Genomic DNA, 24,516 nt, shown 5'->3' with positions numbered 1-24,516 from the left:
ATCCTAGTTTTGATCAATCTGTGTGGATTAAGGATTGCATATAATGAGCTCAGTGTAGCATCCATGAATAATGTGTACTCATTGTGGTGTGAAGAAGATCTTCAAGCAGATGAAGTCTGCCACACAGTATAGCATTATCTAACCTGGGGGCTTCCCTGGTGGCTCAGATGGTAAAAAATATCCCTGCAATATGGGAGACCTGGGTTTGATCCCAAGATTAGGAAGACCCCCTGGAAAAGAGAATGGCTACCCACTCCAGTATTCTTGCCTGGAGAATTCCATGGACAGAGGAACCTGTGGGCTATAGTCCAGGGGATTGCAAAGAATCAGATACGACTGATCAACTAACACTTTCACTTTCAAGCTGATGAGAGGCACAGTGTGTATGCTTTATGTCTTAGTGCTGTGAAATGACTCCCCCAAGATCATATGCTCCAACTCTCCTGAACATCTGGAAACTTCTGGAAGCTTTTTTACTCTTTCATTGTAGTAGTCTGATTTCCCTCCCCATTGATTTTATCTGCCACAATCAGTTTAATTGTCATAATATAATTCTTTGCACATATTACTGCTCTGTTTTAGAACATCACCACTGATGGAATATAGCAGTGATCTCAGAATACCATTTAAGATCCTCTACAGTCAGGCTCTAATCTAATTCTCAAAATTATGCCTACTTATCACCTATCATTCATTCATATTTGTCATCCAACTTGGATTTTTATCCATCCTTTAAAGCCAATTGAAGACCTGCTCTTCCATGAAGACTGCTCATTTAGACCAGCCCTGGACACAGTGACTGCTACCTTCTTTCACTCGTTAGCACTTTCCATATGCTGCCTTTGATACATCTCAACTTGGCTGAAATCTTTTTAGAGCAAAGACTAGATTATTATTATAATCAATTATAAACCTCTTCCCTCCACTGACTTCCTTGATGCTTCCTACCTTGTGAGTTTTCCATAAAAATTGGTTAATTACCTGAAAGACATAACCATATCATAATTTATTTATTTATTAAATTATTCAACAAATATTTTTTAATTACTGCCATATGCCAAGCATTATGCTAAGACCTGGAATACAAGAATATGATCCTTGCCCTACAGAACCTGCAGTCACAGGATCTAACTGAAATTCTCTGTCCAATTATTTTTCTTCATTTCTATTTTAAGAGTATATAAAACTTGAAAGAATGTTTGATCTTTTATTTATTAGCATGTTTCTATGTGTGACATTACCATAAAATGATTAATGCAAAAACTTATCATATTTTTAAAAGTTAAGTACTCAGTTTACCCAGCTCTATAGTTGGATCTTGCCTTTGATTCTTCACTTGAAGCTGGAGAAAAAAAAGTATATTAAAAAAAGCATCACAAGAAATTATTTTTCTTTTTTTGTGTGATGATGTGTATTTTATTTTTTTTAATTTATTTATTTTTCTGTAAGCCTGGTGTTCTTTTGGAGAATAACAAAGTTTGTTGTTTACAGGCTTCTCATCGGGTACATCCTAGATCTGGTCAGAAACTTTTACTCAAAAGCTGGCTGAGAATATACCATCATATCAGGGATTACTTTGACCTTTTCTGTATTCCATGTTTTGATTAGCAAGCTATTCTGCTCATATCCCATTTAGAGACAAATTGTGAAAGGCTTGAATGGCAAGCCAGAAATATATGGAATATTGAAAAGGTCAGTGTGATTTAAGTCCATAACCACAGTATTGAAAATATATGACAAGTCATTATCACACTTAATTCCTACAACAAGGACTGTGGTAAAGATGGGAAATTACTTCAATTAAAATATTCTTGTTTCACACTGAAAGCTGAGGTGGCAAAGCTCAAATGGTCTCTTGACTCTCTTTTTGTGATAACTTAATAAGTTAGAAAGAAACTGTAACTGAATTAAATAAGACCAAAAAAAAAGAAAAAGAGGTAACAAGCTCTTTTGATTTTAGAGTCCATCATAGAGGGAATAATATAGTGACTTTTCTAAAAACTCTAATTATACATGAATAAGACAGATACAGCCATAAAACCAATTCAATGGACACCCCACGCTCTCTTTTTATCTACAGCATAGCTGTCAGTCAGATGGGAACTCCATTTATTTCCATGGAAATGAAGGCAGTGAGTTCAATTTTGCCACCACCCGGGATGTAGATCTTTCTACAGAGGATATTCAAGAGCAGTGGTCAGAAGAATTTGAGAGCCAGCCTACAGGGTAAGTAATTGTTATCTCCCATGCTGTGTATAGCACTTACATTTATTCCACTGGACATATTTTAAATGCATATTGTTAACTAGCAAAAGCATACTTAAGTCAATACTGGAGAGTCTTATCATGGACAAGCCAAAGGGGTACACTTATGTTAAACATTCTTTATTAAGCAGTCAATTATTTTATGCATACTAAAAATTTGTGATTGCAAATATCTTTTAACTTCAGTTGAATACTTATATCTCATCTTTGTTTATGCAGCTTTTACCAGGAAAAGTTTTGTTTTTGTTTTTTTCAATGTGTATAGCATATAAAATCTTTCCACTACTTTTATATTGAGACTTTCAGTTGTCTTCCCAGGATCTGAAATTTATATAGATGCTGTTACCGATTTTTAGTGGAATATGGTTTTGATCTATAACAAATTAGTTGTTTGGGGGGGGGGTAAAATTTACCATTTAGAGATTTTTAAAGAAAGGATATGAGCCTGATGTTGAAACCATGAAGATGGTTTGGTGGTAGTATTTTCTTGCTTTTCTAAACTGTGTGCCTTCTTCTGGATCCAGTATCCCTAAGATATTTCTATTAATTGAATGCCACTTTCAGAAGTTCAAATTGAGAAAAATTAACAGGTTCAGAGAATCAAAATTCATAAGATAAGTGTGTGTTGGAATTCTAGAAATTTTCTGGTTCTCACCTGGCCTTTTTTTCTTTCTTTTTTTCAATACGTATACACTTGTAATCAGAACACCAGGTTCTTACTGTTTAGTGCATGTTTTCTGAAACCATGATGAAGGTGAATGAAATTAACATAAAATATAGTTTTCATAATGATTATGAAATAGCAATGACTTAACTGTTAACTCTCAGAAACTTTTCAAGAATACAACATTTGAGGTATTTACATATCTCTGATCTCAAAAATTCAATCAAAACTGGATGGGACCTAAGTGTCTGAGGGACCAGAGGGCCACCATGGACTTCTTGGGTTCCCCACTTCCTATGCATTGCCCAGAAACTACATTTGGACCCGATAAGAGGGAAATCTGACTGGCAGCCTGAGCTGCTGCTGCTTGACTTTCTGCTGCCACATCAGGATCTCTCACTGTTGCAAGCGAGATTTCTGCTAGTACATGCAGCCCTGCTCTTCCTGCCTCTGAAGAACAGCCTCTGAAGAAAACTGATGCCTTGAGGGACCCTCCCCCAGGGGGTACCATTGACCTCTCCAAGCCTAGCAGTAATGCTCAGGCCCTTAAGTCCACAAAGTCCTTCTCTTCTGAGGTTCTTGTCACCCTTGAAGTTCCATGTCCAGTATGGCTCTGGTGTCTACTTGAAGGACCAGCAACCATTGTTTCTCTTTCTTGTGTCCAAGATCTCCCCAGGAGGCTGGCTGCTTTCCTTACACAAACAGGGCTCATTCTACTCCCCTCATAGACCATGGTGGGATCTAGAACTTTGACCATGCACCCAAGTCTTCTTTACCCACTTTCTGAAGATAAAAGACCCATCACCAGCATATCAGCTCTTTCTGACTTTTAATATAAAAGACCAATTCAGATCCCTTTCCTGACAATGCAACTTGACTGCCTATGAGAGGGTCCCAAATTTTCAAGCACCAAAGACTCATTGACCTCCACTCCTTCACCTCTCCAAGTTTGTGCTATCCATACAGCAGTGACAGGTTATTCTTTTTCAGTGAGACCTATACATCACTCAGGTGACGTCCCAGTGATATCCAGATACCCCGCCTCCTTCCTACTAAAGCAGAGAGAAAAACACAAGTCTCCAGTGGTAACATTCTGACATGCAAACCCTTTCCTGTTTAGTTAACTGGCTAGCTAGTTAGCTATGTATCTCTTTCCTCAAAGTTCTAGTGTCCTCTTATTCTTTGGGGAAGAGATAAAATTTATTTTTACCTATGGCCTTCATATCCACATATTTCCTCTCCCAGAATGTCCTCTTCTTTGTTTTAGCCTGTTTTATTATTAAAGGTCGTCTATAGAAGAACAAAAGAATACTTTACTATATCGACTAATGGTCCACACAGCTCTCCAGTACTAACATTAATGGAGACTTAGTTCAAACACACGGAAAAACCCTTTAGGAATTAAGCTTAGAAAGGAATAGATTTTATATTAAAAGAAACCAAACATACTTTAGAAAATTAATGTACTAATCCAAAAAATAACTGGCAAAAAACATATTCCAGTTAACAGATCAGACCTTCTGTTATCTCAGAGCACTAATGATATGAGAATTTGTCGTTAAACCAAAACTTTCATCTCCCAAAATAAACCAAAAGAAATAAAAGTATTTATGCTTGAAAAAAGAGCTAAAGTCAACACAGACACAAGAATATCAGACCAAATTCCGTTCACCGAGTGACTCACATGGTTTCTTTGGCCAATTCTCAGTGCTAAGATATATCAGGTTTTGGTCACAGGTAAGAGGCTGGTACTTTCAAGCCGTGACATTGTCAGCAGATTTCTGTTCCAGTAACGTAGAATAATGTGCTTGACAAAAGCACCTGTGTCACTGTAGTTGGAACACAATTAATTCACCAAAATTCTGAAAGCAGCTTTATTATTCTAGCAACCACACCTTAGCTTTGTTGTAGCTTTTCCCCTAGGATATCAGGCCATACTGCCCCCTCTCAGAACTACTTCATTTATAGTCTTATCTGGTGAACCAGTTATCCATGTTGCCCTTATATTATAAAAAAAGATATAAAAGGATAATGAGAGAATCTAGTACTTTCTTTGTTTTGGGATGGTGATAAATTGCTGATTTAATCTGTAATGTTGTATGTGAATGTGTGTATGTGTATATACCTTCTCCATACCTACTCACTCCTGAATGCTGCTTTATTGATCTAGGAGAGAATGCTGTTGTAGTTAATTCTTAATCAAAACTCCAGTGAAGATATCCTGTCACAATCAAATTAATGTGAAGCATTTTTACCTAGGGTAAGAACTGACAAAGAAAAACAGATTAGGATCTTGGTAGTGAAATTCTTGATGTGTTTTTTGAGCCAGATTTACTGAATATTTGTCTCGTTCTTCCCCTCACCACCCACACAGACAATTTATCATCATAAGCTCACTGCTGAAACAGACATGAAACATAGGTGTTAAATTCCCACAGTATTCAAGAGTGACCAATTGAATTGATTGAATTCTGACACTTTGAGGTCACTTTCTTTTAACACACATAAAAATAAATTATTAATATGGATATAATATTTTCATCTCTTTTAACTATGTTTTTTCTCCCATAAGAATTATGAAAGAAAAAAAGAATATGCAATCCTCTCTAATAATATCTTCAAAACATTTCACATGAATTCAAGCAAGAAAAAGTATCCACAGTCATTATGACTTTTTTTGGAACCCAGTTTCCAGATATTCCTGTTTCCTTACCATTTGAATGAAACTATTTGATCTCAGATCACAAAGATGCAAAAATTGTTTGCCTTTCACATCACAAAGCTGTATGTAGATAGGTTTATTTTAAGTAGGATTTTAAAATTTATTTTCTTATTTTTTAGAAAAGACACATCTGTTACTTCAGCAAGATAGAAACTTTAATAGATAAACTGATAATTTATGTGAGCCTTTGTGAACTTTGGCTTAACCTTATAAACACATCATTTAATTAGCAACTACAGTATCTCACCTAGCTGAAGGTGTCTTCAGATGGGAGGGGACTTTGTAGAGAAACACATTACTAGAATATGGAATTTGTATACTTGTCATGCATGTTTTTAGCTATTCAGATAACTTTTCAAAATATCTGTTTTATTGCCTTCACTGAAGTATTCATGTTAGAGAACCTCCACAATGTAATGAATGTTAAGCTGTGTTTTGAAGTATAATTAATTTATAATGTTGTGTTAGGTTCAGGTATATAGCAACATGATTCAGATATATGTATACATAGATAGATATATCATATATATGTGCTATATATATGATATATATGTATATATGTATTCTTTTTTCAGATTCTTTTCCATTGCAGGATTATTATAAGATATTGAAAATAGTTCCCTGTACTATACAGTGGGACCTTACTGTTTATTCTATATATAATAGTTTGTATCTGCTAATCTCAAACTCCTGATTTATCCCTCCCTGCCTTTCTTCTTTGGTAATCATAGGTTTGTTATCTATGTCTGTGAGTCTATTTCTGTTTTGTAAATAAGTTCATTTGTATCACTTTTTTATATTATACATGTGTCAGTCATGTCCGACTCTTTGTGACTCCGTGAACTGTAGCCTACCAGGCTCCTCCATCCATGGGATTCTCCAGGCAAGAATACTGGAGTGCATTGCTATTTCTTTCTCCAGGGGATCTTCCCCATCCAGGGATCAAAACCAGGTCTCCCGCATTGCAGGCAGATGCTTTAACCTCTGAGCCACCAGGGAAGTGCATATTATACATGTAAAGAATATTATATGATACTTGTCTTTCTCTGTCTGACTTGCTTCACTTAGTATAATAATCTCTAGATCCAGGTCCATCCATATTACTCCAAATGGCATTATTTCTTTTTTTATGGCTGAGTAATTGAATATCAGACTATTGAATCAAGAGAGCATACTCTAGTCTTCCACAACTGCCCCAAATCCTTCGAAATTATAGAAAATGAGCAAATGCATCTGTAATGACACTCTGAAAGAAAAAAGTGTGCCTAATTGAGCCAGGAATTAGGAGTGTTACAAAAAATGAGGAAAAAAAACCAGATCTGATTAAAGGAGAAAACTATAACTTAAAATACGTTTTGAATGAGGCACTAAGAAAGGTATAGGTACGGAATGAAAGAGGAATCAGATGGGGCTCTGACGTCCTGCTGTGGAGATTGCTAAGTAGGTGAGTCTCTCACTGCATTCAACTTCTGTGCAGGCACTTCTGCCCTTAGGAGCAAGCAGTGAATGTGAACACTTGGAATGGAGAAGCAGGACAATGCCAGGTAACTGGAAACCTCAGGGATCCCCATGGTACTCCCCACCCAAGAGCACATCGGCTCTCATTGGTGGACATTTTTTACACCAAAACTAAGGGTGAATGGCAGATACAAATCTGAGCCAATGATCTGGACTCATCAAATCTGAGGAAAATCCACTCCATAAAAATAATTAATCAAACTAGACAGCTAAGAACTGAGAAAACGGAAGTATCAGAGTAAACAAATGGAGATTTTATAATTATAGTTAATGGCCTCAGAGAGATAAGAAAGTGTACTGTATTTGTTAAGTTAAAACAGATTTTATGAAGAAAAAAATAGAGATGTGAAAAATGAAAATATATGATTGTTGAAACAAATTTAATGGATTTTTCCCCTGAATATGAGCATCCGTTCAGTTCAGCTCAGTTCAATCGCTCAGTCGTGTCCAACTCTTTGCGACCTCATGAATCACAACACGCCAGGCCTCCCTGTCCATCACCAACTCCCGGAGTTCACTCAGACTCACGTCCATTGAGTCAGTGATGCCATGCAGCCATCTCATCCTCTGTCGTCCCCTTCTCCTCCTGCCCCTAATCCCTCCTAGCATCAAAGTCTTCTCCAATGAGTCAACTCTTCACATGAGCTGGCCAAAGTACTGGAGTTTCAGCTTTAGCATCATTCCTTCCAAAGTATACCCAGGACTGATCTCCTTCAGAATGGACTGGTTGGATCTCCTTGCAGTCCAAGGGACTCTCAAGAGTCTTTTCCAACACCACAGTTCAAAAGCATCAATTTTTGGCACTCAGCTTTCTTCACAGTCCAACTCTCGCATCCATACATGACTACTGGAAAAACCATAGCATTGACTAGATGGACCTTTGTTGGCAAAGCAATGTCTCTGCTTTTGAATATGCTATCTAGGTTGGTCATAACTTTTCTTCCAAGGAGCAAGCGTCTTTTAATTTCATGGCTGCAATCACCATCTGCAGTGATTTTGGAGCCCCCCAAAATCAAAGTCTGACACTGTTTCCACTGTTTCCCCATCTATTTCCTATGAAGTGATGGGACCCAATGCCATGATCTTCATTTTCTGAATGTTGAGCTTTAAGCCACCTTTGTCACTCTCCTCTTTCACTTTCATCAAGAGGCTTTTTAGTTCCTCTTCACTTTCTGCCATAAGGGTGGTGTCATCTGCATATCTGAGGTTATTGTTATTTCTTCTGGCAATCTTGATTCCAGCTTGTGCTTCATCCAGCCCAGCGTTTCTCATGATGTACTCTGCATAGACATTAAATAAGCAGGGTGACAGTATACAGCCTTGACGTATTCCTTTTCCTATTTGGAACCATTGTCGTTCTGTGTCCAGTTCTAACTGTTGCTTCCTGACCTGCATATAGGTTTCTCAAGAGGCAGGTCAGGTGGTCTGGTATTTCCATCTCTTTCAGAATTTTCCAGTTTTTTGTGATCCACACAGTCAAAGGCTTTGGCATAGTCAACAAAGCAGAAATAGATGTTTTTCTGGAACTCTCTTGCTTTTTCGATGATCCAGCGGATGTTCGGCATAGGTAAAGAACAAATTAGTGAGCTGGAATTTTGAGTTTTGAAGTGTTTCCAAAACTTAGGATTATTGTATAGTGTGTATACTATACTATAAAGTATGGGGGAAGAATAGCATTTCTAATATTAGAAATAATAGGAATTCCTAAAGGAGGAAGGGTCAGAGGGAATATGTGGAATGAAATATTAAAAAATAAAAATAGAAGAAAGGTTCCTGAAACTTAAAAAAGAAGAAAGAAGGGACATAGTTCCTATGAATGAAAATGTTATGCAAGATGGATGGAAAAATATCCGGTCCTAGACCATAAGGTAGAAACTTTAGAACACAGTTGAAAGTGGAAATCTTAAATCTTTAGATGAGTTTCATTGTGCTTTCCTTGGTAACACTAAGCATAAGTTTTAAAAAATGAAGCAGTTATCTTAGTGTTCTAAGAGAGGATTATTTGGAACATTACGTTCTCCTCCAGACAAATATGATTCAAGTATTGGAGAAAAATAAAAAGCTTTTCAGACACAAGGGTTCAGAAAGTTTACTACTCCTGAACATGGAAAGAATTACCAGAAGATGTACCCATAGAAGTTAATCCAAGAGAAATATGATAGATTCAGAAAGAGTAGTGAGCAAGGAAAAAGGAAAGCTTGTAGTTCAGACTGAAAAAAAATTATTAAAATATTTAGATCAAAATTTGTAGTTAAAGCCCAGATGACCTCATTATGAAAGGTAGAAAGGGGAACTGACAAGAAGAGAAAAAGGAACTTAAATACTGCCAATGTTCTTTACTTGCCTGGAGTGAGAATATAGGTCTTGGGTAACTCTTAATGTTAGTAGAAAGCTTTAAGGGTAAATAGATGTGTTAAAGAAATTATGTTAGCCATATATAGGCTACATAACTTCTAAAGCATTAGCTTAACAGAATAAAGAGAACTTAGTCCACAAATGCCAGGAAAATGACAGAAAAATAAACAAAAAACAGAGTAAATAGAAAACAGTTTGGCATGAACCAGTCTAAGATCCCCTGGAGAGGAGAATGGCTACCCACTCTAGTATTCTTACTTTGAGTGAGAATTCTATGGACAGGGGAGCCTGGTGGGCTACAGTCCGTGAGATCACCAAGAGTCAGACACGACTGAGCAATTAACACTTTCACTTTTTCAATCTAAATATATCAGTGCACAATAAACTTGAATGAGTTATGTTCATTTATTAAGTGAGATTTTCATAGTAAGTTTTAAAAAATCAGCTATATATCTGCTATTTATGAAAGACTTAAACTAGAATAACGTAAGAAGTAAAAAGTCAATGAAAAAAACTAATATACCAGATAAATGCAACAAAAGAAGCAAGGAGGCATATTAATAGCAGATTCAAACCATATAAAATAGAATTCAGATTTAAGCAATAAAAGGACTAAAAAGGAATATTTTATGCAATAACATATGAAGAGCACTTTGCACCGTGCATGACACATAACAAGCAATCAAAAAAAATTAAAAATTGGTTGCTGTTCCAACTGTGATTACTGTTGGTAATAGGATATGACCAAAGTGGTACTCAAAGAAAAATTATACTCATAGAAACTAATAAGATATAAAAGAAACACAAACAAAATTAAATAGTCCAATAAAACCTAAATGAGATTCTCTAAGTAAACTAACGGGAGGTCATTTTAAGAAAGACAATATTAGTTAAAATGATAATTGGATATATTTTGAAACCATGGAATTGCTAAAATGGATCAGAGTAAACTTGTTTCAAGCTGTTAAAAGACTTCTTATTTGTTCAGGTTTGCTTTTGATGTGGGTTCTAACATTGCTTTCTATTTAAGCAAATTGTTTTTCTATTTTAAAACATAAACAATAAATTTTCAAATAATAAAATATAAGTTCATATGATTAGGTATGCCAAAATTGTTCTGGAATTCCTTGTTTAATTTGCAGCACATTTTTATTTTTACTTTTGGCACTGCCATTCTTGAATAACCTCTTCCCCCTCCAAACTAGCTGTCCATGTGAGCATCCAGAATACAGCAACTGTCTTCCTCTTCAAGAAAGGACTCTCCTTACTGAAGTCACAGAAAAAAGAGAATGAAATTTGAATCTTAATTCCTCACAGCTTGGAACAACATTAGACCATGATAGGATTTTTCTGTAGCGGTGTTAGAAGAGGCTGCTGGCACTGAAGTGTTCAGATGCCCACTTCTTCAGCTTGTCTTTATTCTCCATAGTCTTTCTTCAGTAGTTCACCTGCTCCACACTGACCACAAGGCACTCCTGAATATTTAGATGTTTATATGAAGGAAAGGTAGAACTCTGATACCTCAAGAAACATAGCTTGGGGTTATCTATTAATAGAACACATCTAGGAGCATTAGAAAATTGAGAATTTAATTCCTCAGCCCCATAAATTATGATAAATAATATATTTAGTGATATATTTTGAAGTATGACAACAAAATAATGACTAGTTTGGCATATATAATAAAATATTATGTAACCCATTTTTAAAGAGTTAATAATAATCTGGAGAAAGTATATATTATTAATGTAAATGAAAAAAGGCAAAATTCAAAACCATCTGTGTAATATTTTCATGACCATGTTGAAATACACATATAAAATATTAGAAATATAGTAAAATATTAGTTGTTTTTGTCTTCCAGTTTTCTAATAATGAGAATATAGCTATCATCATAGAAAATAGATGAAATACCCAGAATTCCAAAACACTAGCAAGACATAGAAGGGATGCCAGAGGGCAAACAGAAAGAATAGTGTCTCAACTGCTGAACTGACTATTCCCAGTTCCCTCCAACCTCTAGTCTTAAGACTGCCATTCTGCCACCACCCACGCCTATTAAGAGAATTGCTTTATAAATTTGTTCTGAAGAAATTATTTCAAGAAATACATTTTAAAACATCTCATCAAAGATTACAGAAAAAAATTGAGCACAGAAAATGTTTTCCTCAGGTCAGCCGTAATTTAGTCTCTGATCAGGAATTTACTGTAGAGAGACCAAAATACAACGTATTAGTTATATTTTTTAATGTCATTGCTTAGAAAAGTGGGTCATACCTGCAACTGTCTTTTAAACTTCAAAATGTCTTTCAAAATGTCTTTCTTAAATTTCAGTGCTATTCACTGGAATAAAGCCAAGAAAAAGGCAATATAAACTTAATAAAACAAATTTATATTGGCTTCCCCTTCTGGGGAGATAATCCCAAAGAATGTTACATATATCCTTGAAAACCTAAACTACATATAGGCCAACAAGAACAATCTCCATTATTGCCCCTTCCATGTCAGTTGATGCTTTTATTAAAAATTGGTCTTAAAACTATTTAAAACTCTTCAGGACAGTTTGAGCGTCTTCTTGATATTTTCTACAAATTCTTCCCTCTGTCCTACCAAGAATTATGTTACCTCTGGGTTAGGATCCTTTTCACAAGACGCTTATAATGCTCCAGAGGGATTTTATTTAAGCTTTACAATTCAGGATAAGTGAATCAAGGACAGATTGACAGTCTTAAGTTAACATTGTATTAAGTGGGTCTCCTTTTTTTTTTTTAAGAGGCACATTCATTATTATTAAAGCAAAACCACTTGACCATTTAGATCACATAAGTAATAAATTTAAATGCCCAGATAGGTTTGTAGCCCAAATCTTGGACTGTACGAAAGACCCACTGATCGAAAGTACAGTTTTCTTTCAGCTGAGTATCTCCTTGCTTAAATAGATTAAGCAATTACATTTTGTATGTTGTACTGCTACTTTGTGCAAGATTGCTGCTCTGCTAATTCTAATATGAAAAAATACTCATTGTAATTTAGAATTTCATTTGAATTGCCACTTTGACTTATTTTAAAACAAAAATAGCACTACATTTTACAGGGCGGTGGGGGTGGGGAGAAAAGGAAACTAACATTATTTGAAACTGTAATATGCCAGGCGATACATCTTTTTCTCTAAACATACTCAGTCTAGGTCATATTTCTGTTTTATTGGTGAGGAAGCTGAGTGTTTTCTACCATTCTGAAGCCAATACTCTTTATTAATGTTATTCCAACAAGAGTGTAAATAAAAATAATGCATGTAATAAAAACCTAAGACAAAATTGAATTTGAGTGAAGTATAGCGGAACCAATTGAAGAAAAGAATTTTTAAATGCAGTTCATACAGGAAAGCCTTCAAAGAGAACTCATCCTTTACCTTCACCTAAGCTGTCATGCTGGAGGAAAAACCTATAAATGCAATGAAGGTGGAGAAGCCTTTAGTCAAAGTATACACCTTGCTAGACCTCACAGGACTTATGCTAGAGATAAGCCTCATGAATATAAATGAATGTGGAAGAATCTTTACCTATGGCACATTCCTTATTAAATATCAAAGAATTCATCCCAAATAGAGACCTTATGGATGTAATGAACTTACTCAGTCTCAGAGAATTTCTAGTAGATAAAAAAAATGTTATGAATCTGGTAAATGTAGGCTCTTATAGCCAGGCTCTATTCTATATTTTAGTTCAAGCCTAAAGTCATCAACTTTAGGTGGTTTAATATATTCTGGAAAATATAATAAAACAGATCTTCATAGATCATGTGAAAAGTTCCACTACCTTTTAGAGGCTTTTGTACCAATATTTGTAGGGGGAGGGGAAAGGTGTTTAAAATATAAGACCTCTGTTTCCTGTGTTCATATTCTTAGTATTTTCATCAATCTATGATGAAATAATTTAACTTTTCATTCTGAATTCTAACACATATAAATGAAATGTTTTTCTTCCTTTTTCTGAAAGTGATTTTCCTTTTGCAAAAGAAAAGAAATGTGTAAAGTAAAAAGTAAAAGTCTTCCAATGTGAATCCCACTCTTCACTGTTAAAATGTAGACATGTTTTCTGGTATATATTCATTCAGAAATTTTTCTGTGACCATACAAAAATACTCTCTAGGGTCACATTTTCCTTATTAAACTTGATTTTTAAAAACTTAACAATATATTATGACTGTCTCTTCTAGTCAGTGAATATATATCATTATTTCAGAAAAGCACTGTACCAGTTTATCTATCTGGACCTCTGTTGATAGTCAAAGAATATTGTGATAGATTTTTTGTATACTTGTTAAAGTATTTCTGAAAGAGAAATTCCTAAAAGAAGAAAAAAGAAAATTAGAGAATCAGATATATACCTATACATATATATGTATATATGTAATTTTCATTTTGATAATTACTGCCAGATTGGCCTTTGAAGAATATGCATCATGAAAATGGTATTTTTAATTTCAGCTTTATTGAGATACAGTTGACATATAAAGTTGTAAGATATTTAAAGTGTCCATCATGTTGATTTGATATACATAAACATTATAAAATCTAGTTAACTAGCATATCTATCATCTCACTTTTGTTTTTTTTTTTTTGGTGAGAACTTTTAAGTTTTACTCCATATCATTCTTATTTTAATTTTTATTGGGGTACTGCTGATTTATAATATTGTGTTAGTTACAGGTGAACAACAAAATGAATCAGTTATACTTTTGTATCATTCTTAAAACTATTAAAGTGTGAGCTGATTAAAATGTAATTATATTCTCAAAGCCTTCCAAAGCAGCTAATAAGGAGGATCACCAGCTTTCTGGTTAAAAAAAAACTTCTTTAAATTAGTTTTGCTTACAAAAAGAATTCTCTTTTTGATACAAAAAGTAGAAGGACATACACTAAAATATAAATTAAATATTATTTTGCCCTTCTACCTCTAAGGAACAAAGTTGCCTTAAGGCATTTTATTGATTATTAAATTTTTTTGCATATTCCAACTTTGCCCCATTCTATTATAAATAATAGATACCAATGTATTTATAATAAATAATGTAAGGGATTTTTTTTTTAGAATTAGCCATCAAAGAATAAATATAAATTGCTATGTTGTAGAGAGTTCTTCCCTCTAGGCAGACATTCCTTCAAATGCAGTTCACAAAGAACCACATTTCCTTGGGGAAAACAATTTAAACTGTAGAGAAGTAACACTCCTTTTCAGGGAAATTGCAGTACCATCCAAGATATTGCTAAAACTATAGAGCTCTGTAAATACCACTGCTGGACTCAAAGATTTGGTTATGTTTATGAACAAGATATGTAAATGAAAAATGCAGTATGTTAAATGAGACTATTTAGCAAACAGGACATGTCTTATAATTTATACTGTTTTTATATTATAGTATAATTTGGATTTTATATATTTCTTAATGAGAAAATTAAAGCAGATTGGGAGGAGTGTCACGTATAGGTGTATTGGAGGTTGCAATTTTAGATGTCTAAGGAGGACTTCATTGAGTCAGTGACATCATCATAAATATCTAAAGGACATTAGGGAGTCAGCCATGCTGGCTGGGCAAGAATATTCTTTGCAGAAAGAACATCAGTACAAAATCTCTGAAATACTAACATCTCTTGATTCAAATGGCATTTTCATGCCCATAAACATATTGACAATCAAATTTGTAATAGTTCATAAAAAGTTAAATTGTAACAGAAAACAAAAAAGATTTGTTTATGTCATAATTTTACTTCATGTAATTATTATATTAAGAGAGTCAGAGACCATGACATTTTTGTAATTGGAATAGACTACACTTTGCAACCTGACAGAGAGGGATTCTGAAGTCCGGGCAGGTGTCTGTCAGGTCCCTCAGTAGTTGATTCAGCTCTGAGACCCCCTGAAGGATACTTTGCCTCCAACTAAGCTCGAGCCAGTGTTTATACAAATTCATGAAAGAATGAGCTTGTGCCATAAGAAGCTCCTACTGAATTTTTAATTAATGAAAGATAATTTATTTAAAGCAGTGAGACTTTTACAAAGTGACTTTTCAGATTTCTCCCCACTTTCCTCTTCGAAGCTAACTAAATTTTCTATTTCCTTTTATTGTAATATATATTTGTATATATCTTTGTATTTATTTATTTTATATATATGTAATATATTTATTTTAAGGAAAATAACCTCACTTTTGTTATCTTCAAATATGTTGGGAGAAATGAAAATTAGAATAAAATGGAATATGTTTTAAAAAAGATTAAAAAGAGATAATATAAATCATGTCTCATATGACCCTCTCTGTGGTAGAAGTCATGAAAACAATTCATTTAGATTAAAAGAGTTACTTAGTTACAACTAATAATTAAGAGAAAAAGACTGCTAATCTCATTTCTCACTTGAATAAAACGTTCTTTTAGTCTGTGACAATTCCATCTTTTCCAATTTAATCTTTCATTTTGAAAATACTCTAAAGCAGATGGATGCCTAAAAGGAGTCATCATATGCATCATTTATAACCTTAACTTGCTTTGTGGATCAGTAGACTGAGTGGCTTAGTTGGGATAAATGGAGCAGGTAAAAGACCAATGAACCAGTGTGAAATTTTCTTGTGTGAGTGGAGAGAGGTTCCTGGTATTTACAGTAGTCTAGTACTATTAGGTGGAGAAGGAAATGGCAACCTACTCCAGTATTCTTGCCTGGAGAATCCCAGGGATGGGGGAGCCTGGTGGGCTGCCATCTATGGGGTCGCACAGAGTTTGACATGACTGAAGTGACTTAGCAGCAGCAGCAGCAGTACTATTAGGAGCTGCTTTTCCTTAAATGATTGATATAATCTGTTAAAATACAAAAAAAGAATTAACATTTTCTAAACATTTTGGTCTCAAACGGTTCAACATAATTGTCCTGGCATGGTACCCTTCTTAGAACTGCAACTACTAAAATAACAGTGAACTAAGAAACAGAATATCTATCTCGATTTCAGAGCCAAACAGGCAGTTGGCCTTAGGTAAGCCACTTATGTCTGTGTATCCCAGTTTCTTCTGTAGACAAGTTAGTTGTGTGAAAAGCAATGGCCAAATTAGACATGAGCAGAGATAAATACTAAGGAGATATAAGAGTTTTTAAATAGTAAATATTTTTATTCTTTTATGCATATTTAAATCTCATCCCCTTTCTGAAAACTTGCTAGACTTTTGCCAGGTTGTTTGACTTTTCATTCTATAACTATTTTTAATGTGCAAAATACCATACAAGTATTTATAATATTATGGTACTATCTTTTATGATTTCCTGTTTCCTTAGTTCAAAACTGATCCCCAATCTCAACTGTTTAAGTGCGTTGAGGATAAAGGCTATTATGTAGCAGATACACTATACATATCATGCATGCTTAGTGGGCTTCAGTTGTGTCTGACTCTTTGCTACCTTTGGACTGTATTCACCAGGCTTCTCTGTCCCTGGGATTCTCCAGGCAAGAATACTGGAGTGGGTTGCCATGGCCTCCTTCAGGGGATCTTCCAAGCCAGGGATCGAACCCATGACTCCTAGAGCTCCTGCATTGCAGGCAGATTCCCTACCACGGAGCCACCGGGGAAGTCACACTATACATTGCATTGATCAAATTTTTCTCCACAGAAAAACTGTAATAGTGAAAAGAATGTGTTTAAAACTTTGTTTAGGAGCTTCCCTGGTGGCTTAGTAGTAACGAATCAGCCTGTAATGCCGGAGACCTGGGCTTGATCCCTGGGTCAGGAAGATACCCTGGAGAAGAAAATGGCAACCCACTCCAGTATTCTTACCTGGAAAATCCCATGGAAAGAGAAGCCTGGCGGGCTATAGTCCATGGGGTTGCAAAGAGTCTGACATGACTGACTGACTAACACTATCCCTTTCATTTTTATTACCTAAAACCTGTAGTGCCACATCTTTGTTGTTGTTGTTCAGTTGCTAAGTCATGTCCAACTCTTTGCGACCCCATGGACTGCAGCACACCAGGCTCCTCTGTCCTCCACTATCTCCAAAAATGTGCTCAAATTCATGTCTGCTGAGTTGGTGATGCTGTCTAACCATCTCATCCTCCACTGCCCTCTTCTCCTTTGCCTTCAATCTTTCCCAGCATCAGGGTCTTGTGAGTCTGCTCTTCACATCAGGTGGCCAAAGTTTTGGCGCTTCAGCTTCAGCACCAGACCTTCCAATGAATATTCAGGGTTGATTTTCCTTAGGATTGACTGGTTTGATCTCCTTGTGTCCAAGGAACTCTCAAGAGTGTTCTCCAGCACCATGGTTCAGAAGCATCAATTCTTCAGTGCTAAGCCTTCTTTCTGGTCCAGCTGAATGCAGAGTTCCAGAGAGTAGCAAGGAAAGATAAGACCTTCTTAAATGAACAATGCAAAGAGATAGAGGACAGTAATAGAAAGGGAGACTAGAGATCTCTTCAAGAAAATTGGAGATACCACATCTTTATTTCAGAATTATTTATTACTAAGTAAATAGTCCTCATTAAAAATAAAATGTTATACTCTATAAAGCTTTGACTTAATATTCTAACTGTTAGTGTTTGTCATTTTTTTAAAGGTGGGACATCGTGGGAGCTGTCATTGGTACAGAATGTGGAACAATAGAGTCAGGTTTATCAATGGTCTTCCTCAAAGATGGAGAGAGGAAAATATGTACCCCTTACCTGGACACTACTGGTTACGGGAACCTGAGGTTTTACTTTGTTATGGGTAGGTACATTTTGAACCAATTTTATTGTTCAAAATAGGGCAAATTTTAGATCATCACCTGTTCGTGAGGAAGTAGGTTGTTTGTTGTCTACACTATAAAATAAAAATTCATGAACTATAAGTACTACTGGTTGGGCAAAATTGGTGCTCACATCTGCCTCACACCAGCCCTGCTGGAACCATCCTGAACAGAAGCTAGTCTTGTTCTTACATGACTATACCTAAAGACAAAATGCCTTAAAACCTTCTTTCCACATCTACTGCAGTGGTCATAGCTGAAAAGACAATGAGAGAGAAGCTAAGAACAAAGTAACTCCTTTGTCCAAAGCCTCTAGCCTCTCCAAAATACAGTCAACCAAGTGAATCATTTGTTTTAAATGGTTGTCTCATCACTGCATAACTGTTTTGTTGTGGGAAGCTAAGAAAGAAACAATTAATAATACTTTTTAATACTTTAATAATATTCTCAACTTTATAATATGGTGGTAAGCACAGAAAAAAAGTACTTTTAAAGTGTTATTTTTCTTCAGATGATTGCAGAGCAAATAAATAGTTAAAAATTTAGAAAAATACCCAAGGAGGAATTAGGGGTTGAAATGTGTGTCCTCTCAAATTTATCATTTTTGTCAGCAAGAGCCACAGCTACATACTCTCACTGGATGTCGTTCCAAAAATGTGAGTAGATGTCACATGCCTTCTTTGTTAAATGACTGGAAAAGCACAGGCCACACCTGGAAGTGAAACAGGAAATAAACATTGTTTACCTTTGACCTCACTAGCAAAGATGTCAGTTCATCAGGACAAACAAGCCTCCCAAGTCTAGACTTCTGCACTGGCCATTATTTCTCACATTCCTCACTTCCTACAGCTCAGAGTGGCAAAGCAGACTTCCAGTTATATCATGTTGTCAGATACATTCCCTGTGTGATGCTACCTCATTTTCAGTAATGAGCCATTTGATTACAAAGATGTTGTGGATATAAACCATAATAATGTAATCTTCCTGCCATAAAGATATCCTCACCTTGACTCTGAAATGAATTGTATAAAGACCCAGACCTCAGTTTCTTAATTTTTTTAAATTTTTAAAGAGAATAAATTTTAATTTTTCTTTTTTAGAAAGAAATTTTAAGAATTTAATAAATTAATTTCCTTTAAATAATTAGAATTCAAACAAGCTCTCAGTTTATTAAGACTGATTCCTGGGAAATGTTAAGAACCACTCCCCATCCAGCAAATTATAATAAACATTTAATATGCCAGTCTAATTTAAATATTTTCCCTTTTTCATATTTTCGTTTTTTACATAATATTTTTAAATTCTTCATTTTTTCATAGTAAATTATGGTAAATCAACCCAGTGCACTGCCTTTGTATAAGAGATGTCATCTGTACATAACAGATCAAGTTATCTTTAATTCTTTCTAGGACAAAGCAGATTATTAATGAATCGATTAAAATTACATTGACTCTGAGGAAAACATTCACTTGAATGGGCCCAAAGTACATTATCCCAAATAAAAGCTCTCCATTCAATTAAAAAATTTAATGAATTCCTGTTGAATGTAGAACACTGAGCTAGCATACATGGAAACTACAGCTAGAGAAAATAATGCCACCTAAATCACAGAGTTGCTGATCAGTGAGTTGCAAAGTCCTCAAATGGTGTCTAATAAATAATTAAGACTCAATGTATTTTTGTTTTTTTTGTGTATAAAAATTACTTTGAGTTCTTGCCCACAAATAACATCTAACTATGAAAAAGATTGCAGTTGGGCTGTAATGGAATGAAAATGTTACAGAAGTGCAAAGGAAGATCTGGATATTGCCATGGAGATGAGATTAGGATAAAGCTTTGTGAAATAGATGGTATTTGAACTGGGCCTTGAAAGTTTAAGCTAAGCCAGCATTTTGAGCAAAAGCACAAATATAAAGGTACATGACGTGTTTAGTGCTGGCTGATTTTCCCAGTATAATTGAAAGGAAAGATATAAATTGGAACTAGAATCCTGAACTAAAGCCAGAGAAGTGACTGACTTTAATATCATACTGAAGAATTTGGATTCTCTTACTCTAGGCAACATGGAGCTGTCAAATAATTTCTGTCAGTTCTATAAAATATTCTCATCTTTGTTTTAGAAATGTAATTCTGGCATAGAGTGAAGGAAAGACTGAAACAATCAGAAATTAGAATATAGAATACCAAGTAGGATAGGGTTGCCAGATTTATTGGGGGGTCACTACGAACAAAGCTAGTGGAGGTGATGAAATTCCAGTTGAGCTATTTCAAATCCTGAAAGATGATGCTGTGAAAGTGCTGCACTCAATATGCCAGCAAATTTGGAAAACTCAGCAGTGGCCACAGGACTAGAAAAGGTCAGTGTTCATTCCAATCCCAAAGAAAGGCAATGCCAAAGAATGCTCAAACTACCACACAATTGCACTCATCTCACACATTAGTAAAGTAATGCTCAAACTTCTCCAAGCCAGGCTTCAGCAATATATGAACTGTGAACTTCCAGATGTTCAAGCTGGTTTTAGAAAAGGCAGAGGAACCAGAGATCAAATTGTCAACATCCGCTGGATCATGGAAAAAGCAAGAGAGTTCCAGAAAAACATCTATTTCTGCTTTATTGACTATGCCAGAGCCTTTGACTGTGTGGATCACAATAAACTGTGGAAAATTCTTCAAGAGATAGGAATACCAGACCACCAGACCTGCCTCTTGAGAAACCTGTATGCATGTCAGGAAGCAACAGTTAGAACTGGACATGGAACAACAGACTGGTTCCAAATAGGAAAAGGAGTATGTCAAGGCTGTATATTGTCACCCTGCTTATTTAACTTATGTGCAGAGTACATCATGAGAAATGCTGGGCTGGAAGAAGCACAAGCTGGAATCAACCTCAGATATTAAGATGACACCAGCCTTATGGCAGAAAGTGAAGAAGGCTAAAGAGCCTCTTGATGAAAGTGAAAGAGGAGAGTGAAAAAGTTGGCTTAAGCTCAACATTCAGAAAACGAAGATCATGGCATCTGGTCCCATCACTTCATGGGAAATAGATGGGGAAACAGTGTCAGACTTTATTTTTTGGGGCTCCAATATCACTGCAGATAGTGACTGCAGCCATGAAATTAAAGGATGCTTGCTCCTTGGCAGGAAAGTTATGACCAACCTAGATAGCATATTGAAAAGCAGAGACATTACTTTGTCAAAAAAGTCCGTCTAGTCAAGGCTATGGTTTTTCCAGTGGTCATATATGGATGTGAAGAGTTGGAACTATAAAGAAAGCTGAGCACCGAAGAATGGATGCTTTCTAAATGTGGTATTGGAGAAGACTCTTGAGAGTTCCTTGAACAGCAAGGAGATCCAACCAGTCCATCCTAAAGATCAGTCCTGGGTGTTCATTGGAAGGACTGATGTTGAAGCTGAAAGTCCAATACTTTGGCTACCTGATGCGAAGAGCTGACTCATTGGAAAAGACCCTGATGGTGGGAAAGATTGAGGGCAGGAGAAGAAGGGGACGACAGAGGATAACATGGTTGGATGGCATCACTGACACAATGGACATGGTTTTGGGTGGACTCTGGGTGTTGGTGATGGACAGGGAGGCCTGGAGTGCTGTGGTTCATGGGGTCGCAAAGAGTTGGACATGACTGAGTGACTGAACTGAAATGAGACTGAGAGACTTATTTAAATTTGAATTTCAGATAAACAACAAGTAACTTTTTATATAGGGATTGGTCATGCAAAGTATTTTAGCTGGCAGCCCTAAATTATGGAGGCTATTGCACTGATCCAAGCAACAAAGAAATTACAGTGATGTTGGCAATAATGTGAAGGAGGGACAGATATAGAATAACTGGAGATGAGTCAACTGAAGTTCATGCTCAGCTGACTGGGGATGGTGAGAGCAGTCTTGGAGCAGACACAGATTTTTCTGTAGGATGATTGGAAGAATGATGTCATTTCCCAAAACTGCTATTTTCAAAAATAATAATTATAGTAAAGGGAAAATGTGGAGTAGAGGGTTTTATATTATTAGATATGTTGAGGTTCAGGGTTCTGGAAGGTGATATAAGCCCAGAAATTCTACTCAGGGTCTAAATCAGATTTGAAAGTTGTCAGCAATGCAGGTGATAACTGGAGCCACTAAAGTCACTGTGCTCTCCCAAGCAGGAGACAGAGTAGGACATGAAAACTCTGTAGGGAGAACCCTCATCTAGGTGTAGGTAGAAGGACAAGGAGAGACAAATTATACTGAGAAAAAGCATAAGGAAATGCAGAAAGAAGTCATGATTCAAGGGCAGAGAGTGGTTCAGGGGTGGGATGACTGGGAGGTGATCAGCAGTGGAGGAATCCCACAGAGACAAATAGCAACCCGGACAGGCAGAGAGCCCACCAGTGATTCCTCATGGTATGGTGCCTGGGAAGCCAAAGTAGATAGAGTTAAGAGAAATAGAGATGGCTCACTGACAGAGATCTGCTCTTTCGAGAAGTTCATTGGTAAACACATGGAATGGGGTCTGATCTTGAGAAGGTAGAATCCAGCAAAGATGTGTTTAGGTTAGGATAGGGTAGGATAGGCTAGGACAGGATGACAGCAGGATAGGTAGGATAAGACTGGATACTACAGGAAAAGACTTAAAGTCTTTGGTGAAAGTTAGAGTGTTAGTCCCTCAGTCATGTCTGGCTCTTTGCAACCTCATAGACTGTAGCTCACCAGGCTCCTCTGCCCATGGGATTCTCCCAACAAGAATGCTGCATTGGGTTGCCATTCCCTTTCCCAGGGGATCTTCCCCAAGGTCGTCCACATTGCAGGTGGATTGTTTACCATCTGAACCACTAGAAAAGAATATGGGAAGAGATTTAAGATATGATAGACAGTTTATAAGTAACCCCTTACTAAGTATTGTGCCTTAGGAAAATCAGTAGCCAATTGTTAATCTAGAACAGATCACATTCCCTTCTTCTCAGACACTGCCTACGTGTCCTTCCTGGTTTCATCCTTTGGCTCATATCAATCTGCTATGACTATCATTCCTGGAAAATTTGCTCTACTTTTTAAGTTTGGTTCACGGTCTGTTTCCTTTATTCACACATTCTCAAATTCATTGAGGACTAGTATCCAGCACTGTTCTTAGAGCCAGAATGCAGTGATCATGACAAAAGTAATCTAATGTACATCATTCGTTTGGGGTTTTTAAATTTTCTTTATTATTTCTTCAATAAATATATACTAAGCATCTCCTATGGAGAAGGCGATGGCACCCCACACCAGTACTCTTGCCTGGAAAATCCCATGGACGGAGGAGCCTGGTAGGCTGCAGTCCATGGGGTCGCGAAGAGTCAGACATGACTGAGCGACTTCACTTTCACTTTTCACGTTCATGCATTGGAGAAGGAAATGGCAACCCACTCCAGTGTTCTTGCCTGGAGAATCCCAGGGACGGGGGAGCCTGGTGGGCTGTCGTCTATGGGGTCACACAGAGTTGGACGCAACTGAAGTGACTTAGTAGCAGCAGCAGCAGCAAACATCTCCTATATATCCCACTCTCTTATTCTACACTTGTATTTCTTTTCTCTGAATTTTGGCTGCAGTTATGGCAACACAACACACTTGATTGCTAATTATCATTCTTTCACATATGTTACTAGTTACTTGCCAAATTACAGACTTTTTGAGGTCAGGGCTCATTTGAACCTTCAGGTCCAATATCCTGCACACGGTAAATAACAAAATCACATTCTTAATGTAAAAAAAAAGGTCTTAAAAAGCTGTTAATACTTAAAACAGGATTTAAAATATTTAAAAACTTAACTGTCCATCTAGTTTCTATTGAAATCTTCTGTACTTTAATTGCTGTACAAAACGCCTCTTGAGTCATACCTTTCCACAATACATCAAAGTGAATGAAGCTGAAGAAGAATCTGTATCTTTCTGAAGGAGCTGCTGTCACTGAAACTTCACAGAACTGATAAATTGCCCCCAGAGGGATCTTTCAGATAAAGTCTGTCATCGTTTTAAAGTCTTGGCTCCTTTTGGACTTTCTTCTTCTGTCATTCTGGGCTGGATGAAACTCCCACGTGGGTTTCTATTCTCTCTGAAAGGCAGATGCAGTTCACGAACTGTTCTTGAGAGAGCAGAGAGGGTTTACAGGGAACAAATTAATGAAATTAGAGAGAACTGATGGTTCAGTTCCTGTGTCTCTAGATGTGGTGCTTTAAACCCACAATGCCTGTGA

The 24,516-nt window shown here is 36.2% G+C and overlaps 1 protein-coding gene across 2 annotated transcripts in view; it reads left to right on the top strand.

Annotated features, from left to right (window-relative positions):
- The window catches only part of RELN (reelin), a 536,845-nt gene that overhangs the window by 316,666 nt on the left and 195,663 nt on the right, over nucleotides 1-24,516 (top strand). For both annotated transcript variants that reach the window (XM_068972809.1, XM_068972810.1), the window contains exons 11-12: nucleotides 2,081-2,226; nucleotides 18,119-18,270. In XM_068972809.1, the coding sequence (XP_068828910.1) occupies nucleotides 2,081-2,226; nucleotides 18,119-18,270 (298 nt within the window). The remainder of the gene's footprint in view (nucleotides 1-2,080; nucleotides 2,227-18,118; nucleotides 18,271-24,516) is intronic.

The sequence above is a fragment of the Capricornis sumatraensis genome, chromosome 5 (assembly GCF_032405125.1).
Source record: "Capricornis sumatraensis isolate serow.1 chromosome 5, serow.2, whole genome shotgun sequence".
NCBI lineage: Eukaryota > Metazoa > Chordata > Mammalia > Artiodactyla > Bovidae > Capricornis > Capricornis sumatraensis.
This window is presented reverse-complemented; position numbering and strand designations above follow the sequence as displayed.